This window comes from Chelonia mydas, chromosome 8 (genome assembly GCF_015237465.2).
Source record: "Chelonia mydas isolate rCheMyd1 chromosome 8, rCheMyd1.pri.v2, whole genome shotgun sequence".
Taxonomy (NCBI): domain Eukaryota; kingdom Metazoa; phylum Chordata; order Testudines; family Cheloniidae; genus Chelonia; species Chelonia mydas.
This window is the reverse complement of record NC_057854.1, coordinates 1,279,125-1,304,270: the sequence shown is the minus strand read 5'-3', so window position 1 is coordinate 1,304,270 and position 25,146 is coordinate 1,279,125. Positions and strand designations below refer to the sequence as shown.

The 25,146-nt window shown below is 58.3% G+C and overlaps 1 protein-coding gene across 4 annotated transcripts in view; it reads left to right on the top strand.

Moving 5' to 3' along the window:
• Nucleotides 1-25,146, top strand: part of UNC5A (unc-5 netrin receptor A) — a 62,596-nt gene that overhangs the window by 27,278 nt on the left and 10,172 nt on the right. For 2 of the 4 annotated variants that reach the window (XM_043521243.1, XM_037907349.2), the window contains exons 2-12: nt 1,308-1,529; nt 7,634-7,777; nt 8,047-8,150; nt 8,749-8,929; nt 9,218-9,385; nt 10,212-10,376; nt 21,910-22,098; nt 22,344-22,643; nt 22,900-22,987; nt 23,123-23,291; nt 24,368-24,601. In XM_043521243.1, coding sequence (XP_043377178.1) covers nt 1,308-1,529; nt 7,634-7,777; nt 8,047-8,150; nt 8,749-8,929; nt 9,218-9,385; nt 10,212-10,376; nt 21,910-22,098; nt 22,344-22,643; nt 22,900-22,987; nt 23,123-23,291; nt 24,368-24,601 — 1,964 coding nt within the window. The remainder of the gene's footprint in view (nt 1-1,307; nt 1,530-7,633; nt 7,778-8,046; nt 8,151-8,748; nt 8,930-9,217; nt 9,386-10,211; nt 10,377-21,909; nt 22,099-22,343; nt 22,644-22,899; nt 22,988-23,122; nt 23,292-24,367; nt 24,602-25,146) is intronic. The other 2 variants (XM_037907350.2, XM_037907351.2) reach the window with 2 other exon arrangements.

Below are 25,146 nucleotides of genomic sequence, written 5' to 3'. Positions count from 1 at the left end.
AGCTGGGGCAGCAGGTTGGGTTGGATTGGCACTGGCAGAGCTGCATGTGTGCAGACTCTCTGGGCAGGGCAGAAGGTGTTCCACGCGAGGGGATGTAATGATTGCAAATCAGCGTGCGGTTATGGAAACCAGACCCTGCCAAAGTCCCTTCGTGTCTTTGCTCAGGAGATTCCAGGGGCAGTTCCCAGAGGGGGTCCTGTTGACGTCAGAGACTTGGTGCCACACGACGTCCTGATTAGAAAACAACAGTGATAGAAAATGAATGTGGCCCACATTAGGTGGCTTAAACCCTGGCCACGCGCTGGGTCTCCAAAAGTAACTGTAACGGGGATTGTCACGGCGCAGGTGCGTGCTAGGGGGGTCCTGCGGGATCAGTTCTTGGCCCTGCCCGTGGAACGTCTTTATCAATGACCTGGGAGAAAACATAAGATCACCCCTGAAAAAGCTGGCAGTTGGCATCCAACCTGGGGCATGGGAAGTAGTGAAGAGCCCAGGTCAGTGATACAGAGCCCCCAGATCACTCATGAACGCTGCACAGCGTATGGCTGAACGTAACTGTGTACACCAGGGGCCAGGAACGGCGGCCATACGTTCCGGGGGGCGTGGGGGGGCTCTGAAAAAGGTCGGGGGCCATGGTGGAGAATCACCTGAACGTGAGTGCCCAGAGCAGTGCTGGGGACAGGATCAAGAGTAGACGCAGAGAGGTGATTTTCCCTGGTGCGACCGCGGCTGGAATCCGGTGCCCAGTTCTGGTGCCCGCAGTTCAAGAAGGATGTTGGCAAAGTGGGGAGGGTCAGAGACGAGCCCCAGGAATGATGAAAGGGTTAGAAACCCGCCTTAGCATGACAGACTCCAGGGGATTCATCGATCTAGCTACCAAAGAGAAAGTTGCGGGGCGAGTTGGTCTCAGTCTGTCAGGACCTACATGGGCAACAAATACTCACTAATGGGCCCCTCCGTCCCACAGGGAAAGGGCTGGGCAGGCCCAGGGGCCGGAAGCTGAAGGCAGATGAATTCAGACTGGCAGTAGCGGCCCATTTTTAACAGGGAGGGGATTTCCTGAGGTCCTGGTGGATTCTCCATCATTTGAGGAGTTTTTCTAGGAGTGATTCTGGGTTGTCCCTGGCCTGTGACTTCTCCGGTCAGACGGGGTGAGCCCAGGGTCCCTGCTGGCCCTGGACTTGGTGACTCCAAAGGCTGGGTGCTGCCCCAGATGCTCTCCTTGGGGCTACTCTAGGGCACAGCTTGGCTCCCTGCCCCACCTCCCTGTCCCTGGGGGGCTCTGAGCCTCTCTCCTCTCCTGCCAGGTGCCCAGCAGAGCGCCACAGTGGCCAACCCCATGCCGGGGGCCTCTTCGGACCTGCTGCCCCACTTCCTGCTGGAACCCCAAGATGTCTACATTGTAAAGAACAAGCCCGTGAGCCTGGCCTGCAGGGCGACGCCCGCCACCCAGATCTACTTCAAGTGCAACGGGGAGTGGGTGCACCAGGGCGAGCACGTCACGCAGCGCAGCACGGATCAGGGCACCGGTAAGGGCAGCGCCGGCCAGGCTGGGCTGGGGCCTGGGCACCGGGGCTGGATCAGCAAGGGCAGCGAAACCCCTTCAACTGGCCGTGCCCATGGCCGGAAGCAGGGAGAGCTGGTGCCCTGCACCCCTTGTGCCCGATCGGAGACCTCGTGAGCTGGCCAGGGCTGGGCTGATCTGACACTGGCTCCAGGCACCCCCAGGTCTGGGATGAATCTGACACAAGTGAGATGAGTTTGCTGGTCCCTGCGTGACATGCCCCCAGCGCAGGGTGGCCAGGCTGTAACATGGGGACATGCCTGCTTCGGTCAGGCTGGAGGGGCAGTGGGGGGCGGGCGAGGGAGATTGGGGGTGGCTGAGCTGGGGTTGGAAGGAGGAGCCCTAAGGGGAGAGGAGTCCCAGGAGTTGCTGTCCCAGAGCCTTGGAGAGGCCCAGGGCAGCAGAGCCGGGGTGTGTGCCCGCCATGTCGTGAGGGGACTGGGCTGGGAGTGCGGCATGCGTGGGTGTCTGGGCTCCTCCCATGGCTACATGGGGAAGGCAGCGGGTCAAGCCCATGCTCCAGCTCTGGGCCCGACCTGGCCGGACCCTGCGTTCGCTGGCAGAACGAGGCCTGTCCCGTGGCGCAGGAACCTGCCGGCAGCCAGGCCATGCTCCAGCTCCTCGGAGCACTGCGGGGCGTCACACCCTGGCGCAGAACCTGCTGGCGGCTCGTTGGCCTGACGCTGCCCAGGCCTGGAGGATGGCACAGCTGGGTGGGCTCTGTCCCCCGCCCCATCACTGCGCAGCCTGGGGGGTGCCGTGTCCTGGCATGCAGGGCTGGGCCGGTTTGTGGGGGGTGTGAAGCCAGCACTGTGAATGCGTAAGTGCCCAGGAGTGGGGCAGCCCCGCGGGGTAGCGAGTCAGAGGGTCTCCTTAAACGGCAGCGCTGTGCTTCTCCCCCGTGAACCGGGCCGTGCCAGCCCGGCCGGTCCCACTCAGAGCTGCCCGGGGAAAAAGGCCCCGCCCCAGCCATGGCATCTCTCAGTGCCCACGATCCGAGGTGCCATCAGCCCCTGCACAACCGGGGCTGGGCCTGGGAACCGGGAAATCAGCCTTTCCGCACCAAAGTGCCGCGCTGCCCCCTGCTGGCGCTAGGGCCGAGCACGGGGGTCCCTGGAGTGGAAGGGCTGGTCTGTGCAGAGCTGTGCCAAGCAGGGCACACTGGGGCAGGACACAGGCAGCAGCGGGGGGGTCCCTGGCATGCAAACTGCGGGGCTCCCATCTGCCCCCCTCCCGCTCCCTCTTCCAAGTCCGTGGGGGTGGCCACACTGTGCCCACTCCGGGGTGTGGATGGCTTGTTCTGGAGCCCCCAGTTCGGGGGTGTCCCTGTGACGCCCTCCCATGCAGGCTCCTGGGGGGCCGCGCCCAGGTCAGGCTGGACAGGGCAGCTGAGGGAAGCCCTGCCCCACGTGTCCTTGCACCGTCCTCCCGGGGTTGTCCCTCCTCCCCGCTGGAGGCTCCATCTGCTCCTGCAGCTGCTGGCTCTCCCGGGGCCGAGGGCAGGTGTCTCTGCAGCCTGGCGGGGACAGCAGCTGTCAGCGAGGCCTGTGCGTGGCAGGAGGGGTCCCGGGGGGGGCTGCTGCCACAGCCAGCCTGTGTCAGAGGGAGCCGGGGAGTGGGTTGTGTATGCAGAGCTCTGCGCGGGGGGAGAGGAGCCGGGGAACAAGGGGGAGAGGTCTGAGCTCCCCTCAGTCACTGAGATACAGCAGCATAGCTGGCCAGCTGTGCCCAGGGCTGGGGTAGCGGGGGCTGCAGGTCGGGCCTGAGGGGCCCTGACAGAGCTGGGGGGAGGTGCCAGGGGTCCACTGGATGTGCTACGTCCCAGCTTTGGAACAGCCTCTGGGGGACCCCTAGGTTCACCGGGGGAAGGAGACCAAAGCCCTGAGGTAAGTGGGGAAGTGGGATACTGGGAGGAAGCATGAGCAGGAGAGCACGAGAGGGGAGGGCTCCTGCCTCACACTAAGAAAGCAGGACGATCAGCGGGTTATCTCAAGTGCCTATACACAAAGGCAAGAAGCCTGGGAAACAAGCAGGGAGAACTGGAAGTCCTGGCAAAGTCAAGGAATTATGATGCGATTGGAATAACAGAGACTTGGTGGGATAACTCACACGACTGGAGTACTGTCATGGATGGATATAAGCTGTTCAGGAAGGACAGGCAGGGCAGAAAAGGTGGGGGAATTGCACTGTATGTAAGAGAGCAGTACGACTGCTCAGAGCTCAAGTATGAAACTGCAGCAAAACCTGAGAGTCTCTGGATTAAGTTTAGAAGTGTGAGCAACAAGGGTGATGTCGTGGTGGGAGTCTGCTACAGACCACCAGACCAGGGGGATGAGGTGGACAAGACTTTCTCCTGGCAACTCACGGAAGTGACTAGATCGCACGCCCTGGTTCTCATGGGAGACTTCAATCACCCTGATATCTGCTGGGAGAGCAATACAGCGGTGCACAGACAATCCAGGAAGTTTTTGGAAAGCACAGGGGACAATTTCCTGGTGCAAGCGCTGGAGGAACCAACTAGGGGCAGAGCTCTTCTTGACCTGCTGCTCACAAACCGGGAAGAATTCATAGGGGAAGCAAAAGTAGATGGGAACCTGGGAGGCAGTGACCATGAGATGGTCGAGTTCAGGATCCTGACACAAGGAAGAAAGGAAAGCAGCAGAATATGGACCCTGGACTTCAGAAAAGCAGACTTTGACTCCCTCAGGGAACTGATGGGCAAGATCCCCTGGGAGAACAACATGAGGGGGAAAGGAGTCCAGGAGAGCTGGGTGTATTTTAAAGAATCCTTATTGAGGTTGCAGGAACAAACCATCCCGATGTGTAGAAAGAATAGTAAATATGGCAGGCGACCAGCTTGGCTTAACAGTGAAATCCTTGCTGATCTTCAACACAAAAAGGAAGCTTACAAGAAGTGGAAGATTGGACGAATGACCAGGGAAGAGTATAAAAATATTGCTCAGGCATGCAGGAGTGAAATCAGGAAGGCCAAATCACACCTGGAGTTGCAGCTAGCAAGAGACGTTAAGAGTAACAAGAAGGGTTTCTTCAGGTATGTTAGCAACAAGAAGAAAGTTATGGAAAGCGTGGGCCCCTTACTGAATGAGGGAGGCAACCTAGTGACACTGGATGTGGAAAAAGCTAACGTACTCAATGCTTTTTTTGCCTCTGTCTTCACGAACAAGGTCAGCTCCCAGACTACTGCACTGGGCAGCAGAGCATGGGGAGGAGGTGACCAGCCCTCTGTGGAGAAAGAAGTGTTTCAGGCTATTTAGAAAAGCTGGACGAGCACAAATCCATGGGGCTGGATGCGCTGCATCCGAGAGTGCTAAAGGAGTTGGCGGATGTGATTGCAGAGCCATTGGCCGTTACCTTTGAAAACTCTTGGTGATCGGGGGAAGTCCCGGACGACTAATGTAGTGCCTATCTTTAAAAAAGGGAAGAAGGAGGATCCTGGGAACTACAGGCCAGTCAGCCTCACCTCAGTCCCTGGAAAAATCATGGAGCAGGTCCTCAAGGAATCAATTCTGAAGCCCTTAGAGGAGAAGAAAGTGATCAGGAACAGTCAGCATGGATTCACCAAGGGCAAGTCATGCCTGATGTGGCAAATTGCTAGTACAATTGTGATGGGTCCCCACGCTTCCTCTTCTTGGGGGGGGGGGTTCAGGGTGCAGTTTCCTGCCCCTGAACTAGGGTATCTACTGTCGCACTAGTAACCCAGAGAAGGGTAGTGGAGAGGGAGGGACCTGGGCCCGCCCTCTACTCTGGGTCCCAGCCCGGGCGCCCTAGGGATAGTGGTAAACCACTTGAACTAGTGCTTCCTTCCCCGGCGCTACTTTCCTCTCCTGCTCTTCAGCTTGTGGGGCTTCCTGCCCCCTCTCTCTGCACAAGCCGGGTGTCTCTTTACCTAGGGTCTTGGTCTTCTAGCCAGCCACAGCACTTCTCCAATCTCTCCTCTGCTCAGACTGCTCCTGCTCCTTCCCCTGGCTGATTGAAGCAGGGGGATTTTATCAGGTGACTAGGTTCAGGTGCTCTAATTGGCTTCAGGTGGTTTTAATTAATCTATAGAAACCTTTCTTCCCTCTACAGGGAATGAGGCTTCTCCTCATCCTGGGATTTATGTCTCTCTCCTAGATCACTCTCCTGCTGCCTTCTGGCCACGCTGTATCACACTGACTAATCTAATTGCCTTCTATGACGAGATAACTCGCTCTGTGGATGAGGGGAAAGCAGTGGACGTGTTGTTCCTTGACTTTAGCAAAGCTTTTGACACGGTCTCCCACGGTATTCTTGCCAGCAAGTTAAAGAAGTATGGGCTGGATGAATGGACTATAAGGTGGATAGAAAGCTGGCTAGATTGTCGGGCTCAACGGGTAGTGATCAATGGCTCCATGTCTAGTTGGCAGCCGGTATCAAGTGGAGTGCCCCAGGGGTCGGTCCTGGGGCCAGTTTTGTTCAATATCGGCCCAAAAGAAATCTGATGAGGTTCAACAAGGACAAGTGCAGAGTCCTGCACTTAGGACGGAAGAACCCCATGCACCGCTACAGACTAGGGACCGAATGGCTAGGCAGCAGTTCTGCAGAAAAGGACCTAGGGGTTACAGTGGACGAGAAGCTGGATATGAGTCAACAGTGTGCCCTTGTTGCCAAGAAGGCCAATGGCATTTTGGGATGTATAGGTAGGGGCATTGCCAGCAGATCGAGGGACGTGATCGTTCCCCTCTATTCGACACTGGTGAGGCCTCATCTGGAGTACTGTGTCCAGTTTTGGGCCCCACACGACAAGAAGGATGTGGAAAATTGGAAAACGTCCAGCGGAGGGCAACAAAAATGATTAGGGGACTGGAACACATGACTTATGAGGAGAGGCTGAGGGAACTGGGATTGTTTAGTCTGCAGAAGAGAAGAATGAGGGGGGATTTGATAGCTGCTTTCAAATACCTGAAAGGGGGATCCAAAGAGGATGGCTCTAGACTGTTCTCAGTGGTGGCAGATGACAGAACAAGGAGTAATGGTCTCAAGTTGCAGTGGGGGAGGTTTAGGTTGGATATTAGGAAAAATTTTTTCACTAGGAGGGTGGTGAAACACTGGAATGCGTTACCTAGGGAGGTGGTGGAATCTCCTTCCTTAGAGGTTTTTAAGGCCCGGCTTGACAAAGCCCTGGCTGGGATGATTTAACTGGGACTTGGTCCTGCTTTGAGCAGGGGGTTGGACTAGATGACCTCCTGACGTCCCTTCCAACCCTGATATTCGATGATTCCCAGGGAGCCAGACCCCCTGAGGAAAAAAGCCCCGCCCCAGCCATGGCATCTCTCAGTGCCCACGATCCGAGGTGCCATCAGCCCCTGCACAACCGGGGCTGGGCCTGGGAACCGGGAAATCAGCCTTTCCGCACCAAAGTGCCGCGCTGCCTCCTGCTGGCGCTTCCTCCAGGGTGGGCCCCGCGGCCTCACCGCCTCCTCGGACTCCACCGCCTCCTCTGGGCTCCAGCCCCCCTGCTCTCCAGCTGAGTCCAGCTGAGCCAGACGCCGCCGGGAGAGACGTGTCCCCTCCGCAGGGGCAATGCCCCTCGCCCAGCGTTTGCAGCGACACTCACCCAGAGCTGGGGTTGGGCAGGCAGCGGGCACAGCACAGGGAGTCCTTAGGGGAGCCCAGAGAGGGGCAGGTGAGAGCACAGCCCAGCCTGGACAGCCCAGAACCTAGCTCCTCCCACCAGCCAGCTCTTATCCCCCTCCTGCCCACAACCCCGTAGCCATGCACAATATAGGGGAAACTGAGGCACACACAGGATTCATAAAACATTACAGACAGCTCTCCCTGGTCTCGGGGGCCCAGCTTGGAGATGGGATGACAGCTCTGCACCCACCTCGCCATGAACGCCGTGGATCTGGGGGAGCCCCTGGGCCGAGCTGCCTTGGGACCTCAGGGGGCCCGTCTGGGCATGTGCTCTGTAATGGGCTGGCCCCTGTGAGGTCTGGGGGGCAGGGGCAGTGCCACCCCAGCGTGTCACCCTCCTCCCCTGCCGCGGCGGATCCCTGACACACTGCTCTCTCCCCGGCCTGCACCCAGGGCTGCCCCTCCTGGACGTCCGGATCGATATCTCCAGGCAGCAGGTGGAGCGGATCTTTGGGCTGGAGGAGTACTGGTGCCAGTGCGTTGCCTGGAGCTCCTCGGGGACCACCAAGAGCCAGAAGGCCTACGTGCGCATTGCCTGTGAGTGCCCCTGGCCCGCCCCCTCCTCCCCCTGGGCATGGGGCACGGCGCTCCCTGGCTCCAGATCCCGAGGGGGCTGAGCCCTCCTGAGGAGCCCTGCCAGCACCTGTCTGGCATCCCCGCACCCAGGCAGCCGTCCCGGGCTGCACAGGGTTACTGGGCTCTGCCAGCAGCGGGGGGTCTGGGTGTTCCCCGCCGGTGGGCAGAGCCACCTGGCCTGGGGGCGCGTCTCATGTCAGCCGCCTCGGCTCTCTCGCCCTGTTCTCCAGACCTGAGGAAGAACTTTGAGGAGGAGCCGATGGGCAGGGAGGTCTCCATCGAGCAGGAGATCGTGCTGGCATGCCGGCCCCCGGAGGGGATCCCACCGGCCGAGGTGAGTGCAGGGTCCACGCCTCCCATGGCTGGCAAGGGCCAGGCCTCACTCTGAAACTCAACGGGAACAAGCCGCGGCCGGGGCCGCCAGCGGGGTCCTGGGCCCCGTGCTCCATAACCGCGTCACCTGCAAGGACACTGAATCCTCCCGGATCCAGCTGGCAGCTGACACAAAGGTGGTGGGAGTGGGGACCAGCGGGGAGCCAGGTCCTGACCTGGGGCGAACTGGGTCACTGGGAAAGCCGGGCGCAAGCAGGCATTGGAAACTGTCTGCATGGAGCGCTCTGGGCTGGGCCCAGGGAATGCAGGCCGGGCGGACAGGGTGGGGACTGGCCTGGGAAGTCCCTCTACTGCAGGACCCCCGTGTCCTCCCCTCCCCCCTGCTGCAGGACCCCCGTGTCCTCCCCTCCCGCTCTACTGCAACGGCCCCGTGTCCTCCCCTCCCCGTCTACTGCAGCGCCCCCGTGTCCTCCCCTCCCCCTCTACTGCAGGACCCCCGTGTCCTCCCCTCGCCCCCTGCTGCAGCGCCCCGTGTCCTCCCCTCCCCCGTCGGCCCCAGCGCCCCGTGTCCGCCCCGGCCTGACGCCCGCTGCCCGCAGGTGGAGTGGCTGCGCAACGAGGAGCCTGTGGACCCGGCGCTGGACGCCAGCGTGTACGTGACGCCGGAGCACAGCCTGGTGGTGCCGCGGGCGCGCCTGGCCGACACGGCCAACTACACCTGCGTGGCCAAGAACATGGTGGCCCGTCGCCGCAGCGCCTCCGCCCCCGTCACCGTGTACGGTGAGGAGCCGCAGGGGGGCAGCGTGGGGCGGGGGCTGCAGCCAGCTGTGACGCAGGGAAACAGGACCCCCCAGCTGTGTCTCCCCCCCCCCGTGTCTCCCTGTCTATCTCCCCACAGCCAGGCACCTCCCTGCAGCCCCGAAGCTTCCCCTGGAGCCAGCGAATCCCCCTGGAGCAGGGCACCCCCGGGCGCCGCCTTCCCCAGCCAGGGCAGCCCCGGCCGGGAGCGCAGCCCGCCGTCCCAGGGCGCCCGGGGCTCGCGCTGACTCTGTCCCTTTCCCACCCCAGTGAACGGCGGCTGGTCGACTTGGGCAGGTTGGTCGGCCTGCAGCGCCAGCTGTGGACGGGGCTGGCAGAAGCGGAGCCGGAGCTGCACCAATCCCGCGCCCCTCAACGGGGGGACGTTCTGTGAGGGCCAGAACGTGCAGAAAAACGCCTGCACCACCCTGTGCCCAGGTACCCCCGCGCCCACGGCTCTGCAGCTCACGCCAGGGAGAGCCACGCTCTGAAACGAATGGGGGACGGGGCAAGCTCCCGCCAGCTTTGCCGGTGCCCCTCAGTCCCGACCCGCAGCCCCTGCTGTCCCAGGCGTGCTGCGGGGTGTGGTGACTGGAGGGAGGTCGCCCGCGCCCTGAGCCGGGGTGGCAGGCTGAGGGCAGCAGCTTCCTTCCCTTTGTGAGTCCCCCCACTCTGTGCCCAGCCCCTCCCCTCCCGGCTGTGTCATCTCCACCCCCACGTGTCCGTGTGCCGTCCCATGTCAGTGGTCCCGGCCCCGCTAGAAACCCGGGCAAGGAGCCAAGGGCCCCGCTGGGCAGAGCCATGGAGGGCGGGATTCCCGCTCGCAAGCTCAGGGCCTCCTTCCACGTGGGTGCCCCCTGGTCTGCCCCACGGTGGGGCCTTTTCTGCGCCATGCTGGGGACAGGAAGCGGGTCTGTGCATGCAGAGGAGAGGTGCCCACTCAGGCTGGCACATGGGGCAGGGCTGGGGCCATGGGGGTGTTGTTGGGGTCACTAAAAGATAGGAGAAGTGCAGATGGAGCGTGAATGGGGGGAGAGCATGGGACAGTGGGGGTGCAGGGGGTGTTATTGGGAGGTCATGAGGAGAAGGAGTGCAGTGGGCATGGAGGCACTAGGGTGGAGAGGGATGGGGTGCAGTGGGCAGGGGGGCAGTAGGGAGGGGAGGTGGGGGGCAGTGGGGCAGGGCAGTGGGGGCCAGTGGGTGGGGTGCAGTGCGGCAGAGGTCTGGCCAAGGTCCCCGCGCGCTCACTGGCTGCTGTGTGCAGTGGACGGCGGCTGGTCGGGCTGGAGCCGGTGGTCGCTGTGCGCTCTGGACTGCACGCACTGGCGGAGCCGCGAGTGTTCGGAGCCGGCGCCTCGCAACGGGGGCCAGGAGTGCCCAGGAGCCGAGCTGGAGACCCGCAACTGCACCACCGAGCTCTGCAGCCACCGTGAGTGTCTCCTCCCTGGGGCCCTGCCCGTCCCCCGCCCTGGCCCCCCCCGGCACAGAGCCCCAGGGCTGGACCCCCCTCCGCACACACACAGCCCGGGGGAGGAGGGGGGTGCTCTGTGGTGAGCGGGGTTCCTGGCAGGGGCCGCCCCGCCGAGGGGGGCTCAGCCGCCCGCCATGGGGACTGGAAAAGCGGCAGCTCCCGGAGCCAGGGGTGGCTGGGCAGAGCCGGCCCGGGCTGCCCCCACAGTGCTCAGGCTCGGTGCCCTGGAGCCGCTGGGAATGAGGTTCCGACACCCCCAGGGCACCCGCTCACTGGGAGGCCTCTCGGAGCAATCGGCCCCCTGTTCCCACCGAGAGCTCCCCACCGGGGGGCCACCTGATGGGCACGTGGGGGAGCCTCACGCCCCCAAAGGGCCCTGCCCCCAGCTCTGCAGCCGGCCGTGACTCCCAGCCGGCGTGTGGCACAGACAGGTTACTAGTCGCCTGCAGCACGGCTAGGACAGGCCATGTGAGCACAGGGAGATTCAGCAAAGTCTCCCCCGAGTCCCGCCCAGGAGACTGAGCAGCCTCCAGCAGCCCAGTCTAAGCCGCTCCTGGGCGCCCCCCCATCCTCTGGCTCGTTCCGGGGCCAGCCGGTCACCTGGCCGCCACCCCTCGCTTTGTTCTCCAGCTCCTCTGGCTCGCTCTGGCAGAGGATGGGCCCCAGCCCTCAGCTGCCAGGATACAGAGGGTCAGCCATTGTCTGGGCCCAGGCAGCCTGACCCCTGCCTCTGGGGTCCCTGCAAGGGTCACGCACCCTTGTCCCAGCACCGAGATACTTAGAATCATAGAATCATAGAATCATAGAATATCAGGGTTGGAAGGGACCCCAGAAGGTCATCTAGTCCAACCCCCTGCTCAAAGCAGGACCAAGTCCCAGTTAAATCATCCCAGCCAGGGCTTTGTCAAGCCTGACCTTAAAAACCTCTAAGGAAGGAGATTCTACCACCTCCCTAGGTAACGCATTCCAGTGTTTCACCACCCTCTTAGTGAAAAAGTTTTTCCTAATATCCAACCTAAACCTCCCCCACTGCAACTTGAGACCATTACTCCTCGTTCTGTCATCTGCTACCATTGAGAACAGTCTAGAGCCATCCTCTTTGGAACCCCCTTTCAGGTAGTTGAAAGCAGCTATCAAATCCCCCCTCATTCTTCTCTTCTGCAGACTAAACAATCCCAGCTCCCTCAGCCTCTCCTCATAAGTCATGTGCTCTAGACCCCTAATCATTTTTGTTGCCCTTCGCTGGACTCTTTCCAATTTATCCACATCCTTCTTGTAGTGTGGGGCCCAAAACTGGACCGAGTACTCCAGATGAGGCCTCACCAGTGTCGAATAGAGGGGAACGATCACGTCCCTCGATCTGCTCGCTATGCCCCTACTTATACATCCCAAAATGCCATTGGCCTTCTTGGCAACAAGGGCACACTGCTGACTCATATCCAGCTTCTCGTCTACTGTCACCCCTAGGTCCTTTTCCGCAGAACTGCTGCCTAGCCATTCGGTCCCTAGTCTGTAGCGGTGCATTGGATTCTTCCATCCTAAGTGCAGGACCCTGCACTTATCCTTATTGAACCTCATCAGATTTCTTTTGGCCCAATCCTCCAATTTGTCTAGGTCCTTCTGTATCCTATCCCTCCCCTCCAGCGTATCTACCACTCCTCCCAGTTTAGTATCATCCGCAAATTTGCTGAGAGTGCAATCCACACCATCCTCCAGATCATTTATGAAGATATTGAACAAAACGGGCCCCAGGACCGACCCCTGGGGCACTCCACTTGACACCGGCTGCCAACTAGACATGGAGCCATTGATCACTACCCGTTGAGCCCGACAATCTAGCCAGCTTTCTACCCACCTTATAGTGCATTCATCCAGCCCATACTTCCTTAACTTGCTGACAAGAATGCTGTGGGAGACCGTGTCAAAAGCTTTGCTAAAGTCAAGAAACAATACATCCACTGCTTTCCCTTCATCCACAGAACCAGTAATCTCATCATAAAAGGCGATTAGATTAGTCAGGCATGACCTTCCCTTGGTGAATCCATGCTGACTGTTCCTGATCACTTTCCTCTCCTCTAAGTGCTTCAGGATTGATTCTTTGAGGACCTGTTCCATGATTTTTCCAGGGACTGAGGTGAGGCTGACTGGCCTGTAGTTCCCAGGATCCTCCTTCTTCCCTTTTTTAAAGATGGGCACTACATTAGCCTTTTTCCAGTCATCCGGGACTTCCCCCGTTCGCCACGAGTTTTCAAAGATAATGGCCAAGGGCTCTGCAATCACAGCCGCCAATTCCTTCAGCACTCTCGGATGCAATTCGTCCGGCCCCATGGACTTGTGCACGTCCAGCTTTTCTAAATAGTCCCTAACCACCTCTATCTCTACAGAGGGCTGGCCATCTCTTCCCCATTTTGTGATGCCCAGCACAGCAGTCTGGGAGCTGACCTTGTTAGTGAAAACAGAGGCAAAAAAAGCATTGAGTACATTAGCTTTTTCCACATCCTCTGTCACTAGGTTGCCTCCCTCATTCAGTAAGGGGCCCACACTTTCCTTGGCTTTCTTCTTGTTGCCAACATACCTGAAGAAACCCTTCTTGTTACTCTTGACATCTCTTGCTAGCTGCAGCTCCAGGTGCGATTTGGCCCTCCTGATATCTTTCCTACATGCCCGAGCAATATTTTTATACTCTTCCCTGGTCATATGTCCAACCTTCCACTTCTTGTAAGCTTCTTTTTTATGTTTAAGATCCGCTAGGATTTCACCATTCAGCCAAGCTGGTCGCCTGCCATATTTACTATTCTTTCGACTCATCGGGATGGTTTGTCCCTGTAACCTCAACAGGGATTCCTTGAAATACAGCCAGCTCTCCTGGACTCCCTTCCCCTTCATGTTAGTCCCCCAGGGGATCCTGGCCATCTGTTCCCTGAGGGAGTCAAAGTCTGCTTTCCTGAAGTCCAGGGTCCGTATCCTGCTGCTTACCTTTCTTCCCTGTGTCAGGATCCTGAACTCAACCAACTCATGGTCACTGCCTCCCAGATTCCCATCCACTTTTGCTTCCCCCACTAATTCTACCTGGTTTGTGAGCAGCAGGTCAAGAAAAGCGCCCCCCCTAGTTGGCTCCCCTAGCACTTGCACCAGGAAATTGTCCCCTACGCTTTCCAAAAACTTCCTGGATTGTCTATGCACCGCTGTATTGCTCTCCCAGCAGATATCAGGAAAATTAAAGTCACCCATGAGAACCAGGGCCTGCGATCTAGTAGCTTCCGTGAGTTGCCGGAAGAAAGCCTCATCCACCTCATCCCCCTGGTCCGGTGGTCTATAGCAGACTCCCACCACTACATCACTCTTGTTGCACACACTTCTAAACTTAATCCAGAGACACTCAGGTTTTTCCACAGTTTCGTACCGGAGCTCTGAGCAGTCATACTGCTCCCTTACATACAGTGCTACTCCCCCACCTTTTCTGCCCTGCCTGTCCTTCCTGAACAGTTTATAACCATCCATGACTGTACTCCAGTCATGTGAGTTATCCCCCCAAGTCTCTGTTATTCCAATCACGTCATAGTTCCTTGACATCACCAGGACCTCCAGTTCTCCCTGCTTGTTTCCAAGGCTTTGTGCATTTGTATATAAGCACTTGAGATAACCTGTTGATCGCCCCTCATTCCCAGTATGAGGCAGGAGCCCTCCCCTCACAGACATTCCTGCCTGTGCTTCCTCCCGGTATCCCGCTTTCCCACTTACCTCAGGGCTTTGGTCTCCTTCCCCCGGTGAACCTAGTTTAAAGCCCTCCTCACTAGGTTAGCCAGCCTGCTGGCAAAGATGCTCTTCCCTCTCTTCGTAAGATGGAGCCCGTCTCTGCCCAGCACTCCTCCTTCATGGAACACCATCCCATGGTCAAAGAATCCAAAGCCTTCTCTCCGACACCACCTGCGTAGCCATTCGTTGACTTCCACGATTCGACGGTCCCTACCCAGGCCTTTTCCTTCCACGGGGAGGATGGACGAGAAGACCACTTGCGCCTCCAACTCCTTTATCCTTCTTCCCAGAGCCACGTAGTCCGCAGTGATCCGCTCAAGGTCATTCTTGGCAGTATCATTGGTGCCCACGTGGAGAAGCAGGAAGGGGTAGCGATCCGAGGGCTTGATGAGTCTCGGCAGTCTCTCCGTCACATCGCGAATCTTAGCCCCTGGCAAGCAGCAGACTTCTCTGTTTTCCCGGTCAGGGCGGCAGATAGATGACTCAGTCCCCCGGAGGAGAGAGTCCCCGACCACCACCACCCGCCTTCTCCTCTTGGGAGTGGTGGTCGTGGAACCCACAACCTCAGGACATCGCATCTCATGCCTTCCAACCAGCGGAGTCTCCTTCTGCTTTCTCCCCCCAGACATATCATCTGGTCCACTCTCCGCAATGATACCTGTGGAGAGAACATGAAAGCGGTTAGTTACCTGTGTCTGTGTTACTGGAACCCGGACATTCCGCTTACCTCTTCTGGAGGTCACATGTTGCCAAGCTTCTTCACTGGCCTCTTGGCTCCTCTGTGCAACCTGCTCTATATCTTTAGAGCTTTGTGCCCCTAGAAGCCTATCCTGAGTTTTGTCCAGAAAATCCTCAGTCTCTCGTATACAACGCAGGGTCGTTACCTGTTGCTCCAGACCTTCAATCTTCTCTTCCAATATGGAGACCAGCTTGCACTTTGTACAGACAAAGTCGCTTCTGTCCTGTGGAAGAAAGACAAACATGGCACATCCAGTGCAGGTCACAACAGCTGAACCCCCCCCTTCCATATCACCTACCTACTATGAGCTTCCTCAGAGACGTTGGCAAGATGTAAGCCTCACTGGGCTCACTCCAGGCGAACTCCCAGGCAAACTCCTGCTGTGAGCTGCTCTGCTGTCCCCGCTGCTCAGCTGGTTCGCTGCCGCTCAGCTGGTTCGCGAGGCTCTGGCTATTTTTAAACAGCCAGGCTTCCCTGACGCAAACACACAGACACCCTAATGCCCGCCCCCTGCAGGCTAGCAGCCAATCAGACACTTGTGCAACATGTGGGGGAAACTGAGGCACACACCATGTTCATGCAAAACATTAAGAAAATTCCCCCTTAGTCACAGCTGCCTGGTGCCATGGCCCTGGGGGGTGGCATGTGCCAGCTGCCAGGCCAGCGAGTGGGGCTGGGCCTGTCAGTCCTGGCTCATCAGTTAGCAGGATTGCCAGCGTCTGCGCCCAGTAGGAGCCCCTAGCTGACCCCTTGGCCACCCCACCCCATTCCCTGCATCCTCTGCACCCCTGGCCCATGTCTGACAGAGGGGACGCCCCGCCAGGTGTAGCTCTGATCCTGGCCCTCTGAGAGCCAGTCTGGGGGCTCAGGTGGGGCCAGGGCTGTGCTGTGGGGTCTGGTGCCCACATGCATGCGGCGGGTGGGGGGCACTGCCCGAGGCTCTGCAGAGGGAGCACCGGGGCAGTCCCCGGGGCCTGAGAGGGAGCAGCAGGGCCCATCAGTGCTCAGCTCGTTAGCTTTGCCATTTACATCAAATCACAAATTCTCCCAGCGCCATCCCATCCCCCGGAACCAGCTGGTGGGTGGGTGGGTGGGTGACTGGGGAGTGCCAGGAGTTGTGCTGCAAATGCACGCACACACGTATGCACACAAGCACGTGCACACGCGCGCACACACACGTGCACACGCATGCACATGCACACATACACGTGAACTGGCAGCCTGGCGTGCAATCACCAGGCCCGTTGGCACACACACCCCACTCTCAGGGGCACGCTCCCCTGGTCCCAACCCCATGGGAAGCCAGTCTAAGGGGAAAAACAAGTGAAGGCAGTTGGCAGTTTTTCAAAGAGACGTTATTAAGGGCACCAGAGCAAACTATCCCGCTGCGTAGGAAAGACGGGAAGTCTGTCAAGAGACCAGCCTGGCTTAACCAGGAGATCATCAATGATCTAAAAATCAAAAAAGAGTCCTGCAAAAAGTGGAAACTTGGTCAAATGACAAAGGATGAGTATAAATAAATAACAGAAGTATGTAGGGACAAAATTGGAAATTGAAAAGCCAAGGCACAAAATGAGATCAAACTAGCTAGAGACATAAAAGGAAACAAGAAAACATTCTAGAAATACATTAGAAGCAAGAGGAAGACCAAGGACAGAGTAGGCCCTGTGACAAAGCGGGACTGTTCTTAATGTTTCCTCTGAATACTGTGGGGGTGCCTCAGTTTCCCCTAGGCAGTTCTTAAGTCTCTAGGGGGTGGGATAAAGGTGTATGATCATTGCAGAGCCCTAGAGGGCAGGTGTGTGCAGGGGTCTGGACACAAACAATGGCCAACACCCTGTCTCCTGGCAACTGATGGCCTGGGCCCGTCCCCCTTGCAAGGTGAGAGCTAAAGGGTTGGAGAACAAAGGAATCCGGTGACCTCCTGGCCCAGGAAAGGGACAAAGCCCAGAGGAGGAGGGGCTGGAGAGAGTTTCAGTTTGGGGCTGGCTGGGACATGAAGTGAAGGGCAGACGTGGTTGTCTGGCTCACTGCCCCCCAAAATGGACCCGGCTGAGGGGTCCTGTTCTCTGCAGCTACAAGCTCTGTGTTAGGCCATGTTCCTGTCGTCTAATAAACCTTCTGTGTTACTGGCTGGCTGAGAGTCCCGTCTGACTGCGGAGTTGGGGGGCAGAACCCTCTGGCTTCCCCAGGACCCTGCCTGGGCGGACTCGCTGTGGGAAGCGCACGGAGGGGCAGAGGATGCTGAATGCTCCGAGGTCAGACCCAGGAAGGTGGAAGGCGTGTGAGCTGTGTGTCTTGCAGACAGGCTGCTCCCAGAGAGGAGACTTCCCCAGAGTCCTGCCTGGCTTTGTAGGGAGCAGTTCCAGAGCATCGCCCGGGGACTCCGTGACAGGCCCCTTACTCAATGAGGCAGGAAAGACGATAACAGAAAATGTGGAAATGGCAGATGTGCTTACTGACTTCTTTGCTTTGGTTTTCTCCAAGAAGGTTGGTGGTGATTGGACATCTAACATAGTGAATGATATAGGATCAGAAGAGGCTAGAATAGGGAAAGAACAAATTAAAGTTACTTAGACAAGTTAGATGTCTTCCAGTCACCAGGGCCTGATGAAACACATCCTAGAATACTCAAGGAGCTGACTGAGGAGATATCTGAGCCATTAGCAATTCTCTTTGAAAAGTCATGGAAGACAGGAGAGATTCTAGAAGACTGGAAAAGGGCAAATCTAGTGCCCATCTATAAAAAGGGGAACAAGGCGAAAGATAATGGAGCAAATAATTAAGCAATCAGTTTGCAAACATCTAGAAGATACTAAGGTGATAAGTAACAGTCAGTGTTGATTTGTCAAGAACAAATCGTGTCAAACCAACCTAATAGCTTTCTTTGACAGGGTAACAGGTCTTGTGGATGGGGGGAAGCGGTAGACGTGGTCGATCTTGACTTTAGTAATGCTTTGATACAACCTTGCATGACTTTCTCATAAACAAACTAGGGAAATACAACCTAGATGGAGCTACTACAAGGTGGGTGCAAAACTAGTTGGAAAATCGTTCCCGGCGAGTAGTTATCAGTGGTTCACAGTCAAGCTGGAAGGGCATAACGAGTGGGGTCCCGCAGGGATCAGTTCTGGGTCTGGGCCTGTTCAGTATCTTCATCAATGATTTCAATAATGGCATAGAGAGAACACTTCTAAAGCTTGCGGACAATACCAAGCTGGGAGGGGTTGCAAGTGCTTTGGAGGATAGGATTAAAATTCAAAATCATCTGGACAAACTGGAGAAATGGTCTGAAGTAAATAGGATGAAATTCAATAAGGACAAATGCAAAGTACTCCACTGAGGAAGGAACAATCCATTGCACACACACAATGGGAAATGACTGCCTAGGAAGGAGTCCTGCGGAAAGGGATCTGGGGGTCATAGTGGACCACAAGCTAAATATAAGTCAACAGTGTAACGCTGTTGTAAGCAAGACACGAGAACATAAGAACAGCCATACTGCGTCAGACCAAGAGTCCATCTAGCCCAGTATCCTGTCTTCCGACAGTGGCCAATGCCAGGTGCCCCAGAGGGAATGAACAGAACAGGGAATCATCAAGTGATCCATCCCCTGTCGCCCATTCCCAGCTTCTGGCAAACAGAGGCTAGGGACACCCTCCCTGCCCATCCTGGCTAGTAGCCATTGATGGACCTATCCTCCATCAATTTATCCAGTTCTTTTTTGAACCCTGTTATAGTCTTGGCCTTCACAACATCCCCTGGCAAAGAGTTCCCCAGGTTGACTGTGCTTTGTGTGAAGAAATACTTCCTTTGGTTTGTTTTAAATCTGCTGCCTTCATTGGGTGACCCCTAGTTCTTGTGTTATGAGAAGGAATAAATAACACTTCCTTATTTATGTCTCCACACCAGTCTTGATTTTATAGACTTCTATCATATCCCCCCGTAGTTGTCTTTTTTCCAAGCTGAAAAGTCCCAGTCTTATTAATCTCTCCTCATATGGCATACGCTCCATCCCCCTAATCATTTTTGTTACCCTTTTCTGAACTTTTTCCAATTCCAATAGATCTTTTTTGAGATGGGGCGACCACATGTGTACCATGGATTTATGTAGAGGCAACATGGTATTTTCTGTCTTATTATCTCTCTCTTTCTTAATGATTCCCAACATTGTTTTTTTGATGGCCGCTGCACACTGAGTGGATGTTTTCAGAGAACTCTCCACAATGACTCCCAAGTTCTCTTTCTTGAGTGGTTACAGCTAATTTAGACCCATCATTTTATAGGTATAGTTAGGATGATGTTTTCCGATGTGCATTACTTTGCATTTATCAACGTTGAATTTCATCTGCCATTTTGTAGCCCAGTCACCCAGTTCTAAGAGATCCTTTTGTAGCTCTTCGCAGTCTGCCAGGACTTAACTGTCTTGAGTAGTTTTGTATCATCTGCAAATTTTGCCACCTCACTGTTGACCCCTTTTCCCAGATCATTTATGAATATGTTGAATTGGACTGGGCCCAGTACAGACCCATGGGGGACACCACTCTTTACCTCTCTCCATTCTCAAAACTGACCATTTATTCCTACCCTTTGTTTCCTGTCTTTTAACCGGTTACCAATCCATGAGAGGACCTTCCCTCTTATTCCATGACTGCTTACTTTGCTTAAGAGACTTTGGTGAGGGACATTATCAAAGGCTTTCTGAAAATCTAAGTACACTATATCCACTGGATCACCCTTGTCCACATGCTTGTTGACCCCCTCAAAGAATTCTAGTAGATTGGTGAGGCATGATTTCCCTTTACAAACAGCATGTTGACTCTTCTCCAACACGTTATGTTTATCTACATGCCTGACAATGTTCATCTCTGTGTCTGACAATTCTGTTCTTTACTATAGTTTCAACCAGTTTGCCCGGTACTGAAGTCAGGCTTACTGGCCTGTAATTGCCAGGGTCACCTCTGGAGACCTTTTTAAAAATTGGCATCACATTAGCTAACCTTCAATCATCTGGCACAAAAGCTGATTTAAATGATAGGTTACAGACTACAGTTAGTAGTTCTGCAATTTCACATTTGAGTTCGAGAAGTAATTCTTTCGCTCTACTCTGTGCTGATTAGGCCTCCACTGGAATATTGTGTCCAGTTCTGGGCGCCACATTTCAGGAAAGATGTGGAGAAATTGGAGAAAGTCCAGAGAAGAGCAACACAAATGATGAAAGGTCTAGAAAACAGGACCTATGAGGGAAGATTAAAAAATCTGGGTTTGTTTTCTCTGGAGAAGAGAAGACTGAGAGGGGACATGGTAACAGTTTTCAAGTACATAAAAGTTTGTTACAAGGAAGAGGGAGAAGAATTGTTCTCCTTAACCGCTGAGGACAGGACAAGAAGCAATGGGCTTACATTGCAGCAAGGGTGGTTTAGGTTGGACATTAGGAAAAGCTTCCTGTCAGGGTGGTTAAGCTCTGGAATAAATTGCCCAGGGAGGTGGTGGAATCTCCATCACTGGGGATGTTTACGAGCAGGTTGGACAAACACCTGTCAGGGGTGGTCTAGATAACACTGAGTCCTGCCAGGAGGCAGGCGACTGGACTAGAGACCTCGCGAGGTCCTGCCAGTCCTGTGATTCTATGTCAGGCCAATGCTCACAGGGCCTCAGCTGTGCTTCCCATGTGGACAGAGCCGCTCTGCGAATGCAGGTCCCAGGAGTGGGGCTGTGACAATGGTGCCTGTGGGAGCCAGCTGAGGTCACTGAATTAGGGTGAACTGTAAACAGAACGGGGCAGACAAACCCCAAAGGCTGGTGGATAGTCCAACATTTAGATTTACCCAGCCAGCCCAAAACAGCTTCTATAGTACTCCCTGGTTACTCAGACGTCCAAATAATGCAGTTCCCTTAATGTGCCCAGCCTCAGGCCTCCATCCAGACACACCTGTCAGATGTGATGATGATCACTGAAAATCTTATCTCGTCATATAAAAGAAAAGGTTCTTTCAGCCCCACACGCAGGTCCAGCTATAACTTCGATCTTAGCCTGAATACACGCTTACAGTCAATTCCTATTAACTAAACTAACATTTATTAGAAAAGAAAAGAGAGAGAGTTGGTTGAAAGAGCAATATACAGACAGACTTGAGTTCAATTCTCGAGGTCCAGATACAGAGCAGACCTGAGCTTGTAGTTGCCAAAAGTCCTTTTAGAAATAGTCCAGAGGTTACAGTCCAATGTCGATCTTCAGGGTGGCTTCAGTCAGTGACTGGGGATCTCAATTCTTGTGGCTTAAGGTTTCCCCCTCTTGAAACCCAAAGCCGATCGGAGATGAAGGAGGATCGTGTCTCCAGGGTTTTTATACATTTCGAGCAGCCTTTTGGCCTGAGAAAACAATCGGCTCAAGCTTCCTTCTTCCAAACATCCCGGCAATTAGCACAGGGTCATTCATCCATTGAGCAGTTCAGACACCGGTTACCACAACCTTCAAAGAGACATATTTACCATAATACTATGGCCCTCCAGTGTCTTCCTAAATGTTAATATTCCTCCTTTTTCCTTTTGATCTTCGAATCAAAGCCACAGCCATAGACAAGACTCGTTTGCTGACATCACAAGCCCTGAGCCAGCGTCTCCCCTTCTCTCTCTCACCATGCCGGCTGCATTTCACAGCTCTGTTCATTTCCATCTCTCCCTAACCAGTCTTTAAAGCTCGGCCCTGGGTCAGGGCAGTGTGGGAGGTAATTAACTCTTTCTGGCCCTGTCACCTCTCAGTGCGATATTATATTACACTCATAACGTCACAGGGGCCCAGTGGGGAGCCTGGCCCTGGCACAAGCCCCACAGAAGGCCTGAGCCCTGATCGGGCACTTGCGCAGGGATACACCCTCACGCCGAGCCCCAGCCTCCTTGGGCACCTGCCTGTCCCCTCCTGTGGGGGGTGCTGCAGTACAGGCCCCCGCAGCTCCGGCCGGAGCAAAGCCTGGCTCAGTGCAGTTCTCCCCCCAGCTGCCTCTGGCCCCGAGGACGTGGCGCTGTACGTGGGGCTCGTGGCCGTGGCCGTCTGCCTGGTGCTGCTGCTTCTCGTGGTGGTCCTGGTCTGCTGCCGCAAGAAGGGGGGCCTGGACCCCGACGTGGCCGACTCATCCATCCTCACCGCCGGCTTCCAGCCCGTCAGCAGCAAGCCAGCCAAGGCAGGTGCGTGCGGCATGGGGGGCACGGGCAGCGCTGGGCGGGGTGCAGCTGCCACGGGGATGGGCAGCGCGGTCCCGGAGGGCTTGTCCCTGCCAGCCTGCTGGCACAGAGCCAGGCCCAGGACCCTTCCCATTGGCCTGGGCAAGGGGCAGGACCTCCCTGCCCTGGGGGTGGGGCTCTCTGCCCCTCGGGAGCCCCCTGACCATGTGGGGGCAGCACTGACCTGCTCATCCTCTGCCCGCTCACAGGGACGTCCCAGCTGCTCACCATCCAGCCCGACCTCAGCACCACCACCATGACCTACCAGGGCTCCCTGTGCTCGCCCCAGGACAGGCACAGCAAGCTCCAGCTCAGCAACGGGCACCTGCTGAGCCCCCTGGGCACCGGGCGCCACACCCTGCACCACAGCTCGCCCGCCGCCGAGGGCATGGATTTCGTCTCGCGCTTCGCCGCCCGGAGCTGCTTCCGCTCCCTGCCCCGGGGCGCTGCCAACATGGCCTACGGCACCTTCAATTTCCTGGGGGGGCGGCTCCTGATCCCCAACACAGGTGCGGCTGGCGCGGGGGTGGGGCGGCACCCTGGGGCCCCGGCCTGCGAGCCAGCGCGAGAGTCCGTCCCCCTGCCCCCAGGCAGTGGGTGCCGGGGGTGTCGGGGCTAGCCACGTCAGGCCTGCACTCCAGCACGGGCCGGCACCGCCCATGGGGGGCACGGGGCAGGGCTGGAGCCAGAAAGACCGGCGGGCCCCATGGCTGGTGCTGGGATCAGGGCAGCACCCGCTGACCCGCACCGTCTGCCCTGCTGCAGGGATCAGCCTGCTCATCCCGCCTGACGCCATCCCGCGGGGGAAGATCTACGAGGTCTACCTGACGCTGCACAAGCAGGAGGACGCGAGGTAGGCGTTTTAAACCGGCAGCTCTGCCAGCCCCTGCGCCACGGGCATGGAGCTCCCTGTAGCTGGCGCCAGCCCCCTGCCCTGGCAGTGCCCCCTTCTCACCCCTCTCCCATCCTCTCTCCTCTCCCTGTGGAGGTTGCCCCTCGCCGGCTGCCAGACCCTGCTGAGCCCCATCGTCAGCTGCGGGCCCCCGGGGGTGCTGCTCACGCGCCCCGCCATCCTGGCCCTGGGGCACTGCGTGGAGGCCAACGCCGCTGACTGGAGCATCCGCCTGAAAAAGCAGTCGTGTGAGGGCACTTGGGAGGTGAGTGCCCAGGACGGGGCCCACAAGGGGGGGCTGACATTGGGGGTGCTGAAGGGACCCCGAAGGCACTCACAGGGGTGAACATCCCCTCCCCTCCCCCGACACAGTCTGGGAAAGAAACCAGCCAGGCCTGGGGTCCCTGCTCAGAGCCTCCCAGGGCAAGGGAAAGGTGAGCCCAGCTGGGGGAGGGTCCTGACTGAGCCCCCCAGGGCAAGGGGCAGGTCCCTGCTCGGAGCCCCCCAGGGCAGGGGCAGGTCCCCACTCGGAGCCCCCCAGGGCAGGGGGTGGGTGAGCCCAGCTCAGGGCCGGTCCCCACTCGGAGACCCCCCAGGGCACGGGAAAGGTGAGCCCGGCTGGGGGAGGGTCTTGACTGAGCCCCCCAGGGCAAGGGGCAGGTCCCTGCTCGGAACCCCCCAGGGCAGGGGGTGGGTGAGCCCAGCTCGGGGCAGGTCCCCACTTGGAGACCCCCCAGGGCAGGGGCAGGTCCCTGCTTGGAGACCCCCCAGGGCAGGGGCAGGTCCCCCCTCGGAGCCCCCCCGGGCAGGGGCAGGTCCCCGCTCGGAGCCCCCCAAGGCAGGGGGAGGGTCCCCGCTCGGAGCCCCCAGGGCAGGGGGAGGGGGAGGGTCCCCGCTCAGAGCCCCCCAGGGCAGGGGGAGGGGGAGGGTCCCCGCTCGGAGCCCCCCAGGGCAGGGGGAGGGGGAGGGTCCCCGCTCGGAGCCCCCCAGGGCAGGGGGAGGGGGAGGGTCCCCGCTCGGAGCCTCCCAGGGCAGGGGGAGGGTCCCCGCTCGGAGCCCCCTGGGGCAGGGGGAGGGGGAGGGTTCCCGCTCGGAGTCCCCCAGGGCAGGGGGAGGGGGAGGGTCCCCGCTCGGAGCCTCCCAGGGCAGGGGGAGGGGGAGGGTCCCCGCTTGGAGCCTCCCAGGGCAGGGGGAGGGTACCTTCTCGGAGCCCCCCGGGCAGGGGCAGGTCCCTGCTCAGAGCCCCCCAGGCAGGGGGAGGGGGAGGGTCCCCGCTCGGAGCCCCCCAGCAGGGCTGGGGGGCCGGGCGGGCGCGTGCCCAGCGGTGGGTCTCTGCCGCAGGACGTGCTGCAGGTCGGGGAGCAGCCGGCCTCGGGGCTCTACTTCTGCCAGCTGGAGGGCCAGGCCGCCTACGTCTTCACGGAGCAGCTGGGGCGCTTCGCCCTGGTCGGGGAGTCGCTCAGCATGGCGGCCGCCAAGCGCCTCAAGCTCCTGCTCTTCGCGCCGGCCTCCTGCAGCTCCCTGGAGTACAGCGTCCGCGTGTACTGCCTCCGCGACACCCCCGACGTGCTGCAGGTACCGCCCCCGGCCTGCCCCACGGCCTGCCCCACGGCCTGCCCCCCGCCCGGCCTCCTGCAGCTCCCTGGAGTACAGCGTCCGCGTGTACTGCCTCCGCGACACCCCCAACGTGCTGCAGGTACCGCCCCCGGCCTGCCCCCCGGCCTGGCCCACGGCCTGCCCCCCGGCCTGCCCCCCGCCCGGCCTCCTGCAGCTCCCTGGAGTACAGCGTCCGCGTGTACTGCCTCCGCGACACCCCCGACGTGCTGCAGGTACCGCCCACGGCCTGCCCCTCGGCCTGCCCCCCGGCCTGTCCCCCGGCCTGCCCCACGGCCTGCCCCCCACCCGGCCTCCTGCAGCTCCCTGGAGTACAGCGTCCGCGTGTACTGCCTCCGCGACACCCCCGACGTGCTGCAGGTACCGCCCCCCGGCCTGCCCCCTGGCCTGCCCCACGGCCTGCCCCCCACCCGGCCTCCTGCAGCTCCCTGGAGCACAGCGTCCGCGTGTACTGCCTCCGCGACACCCCCGACGTGCTGCAGGTACCGCCCCACGGCCTGCCCCAC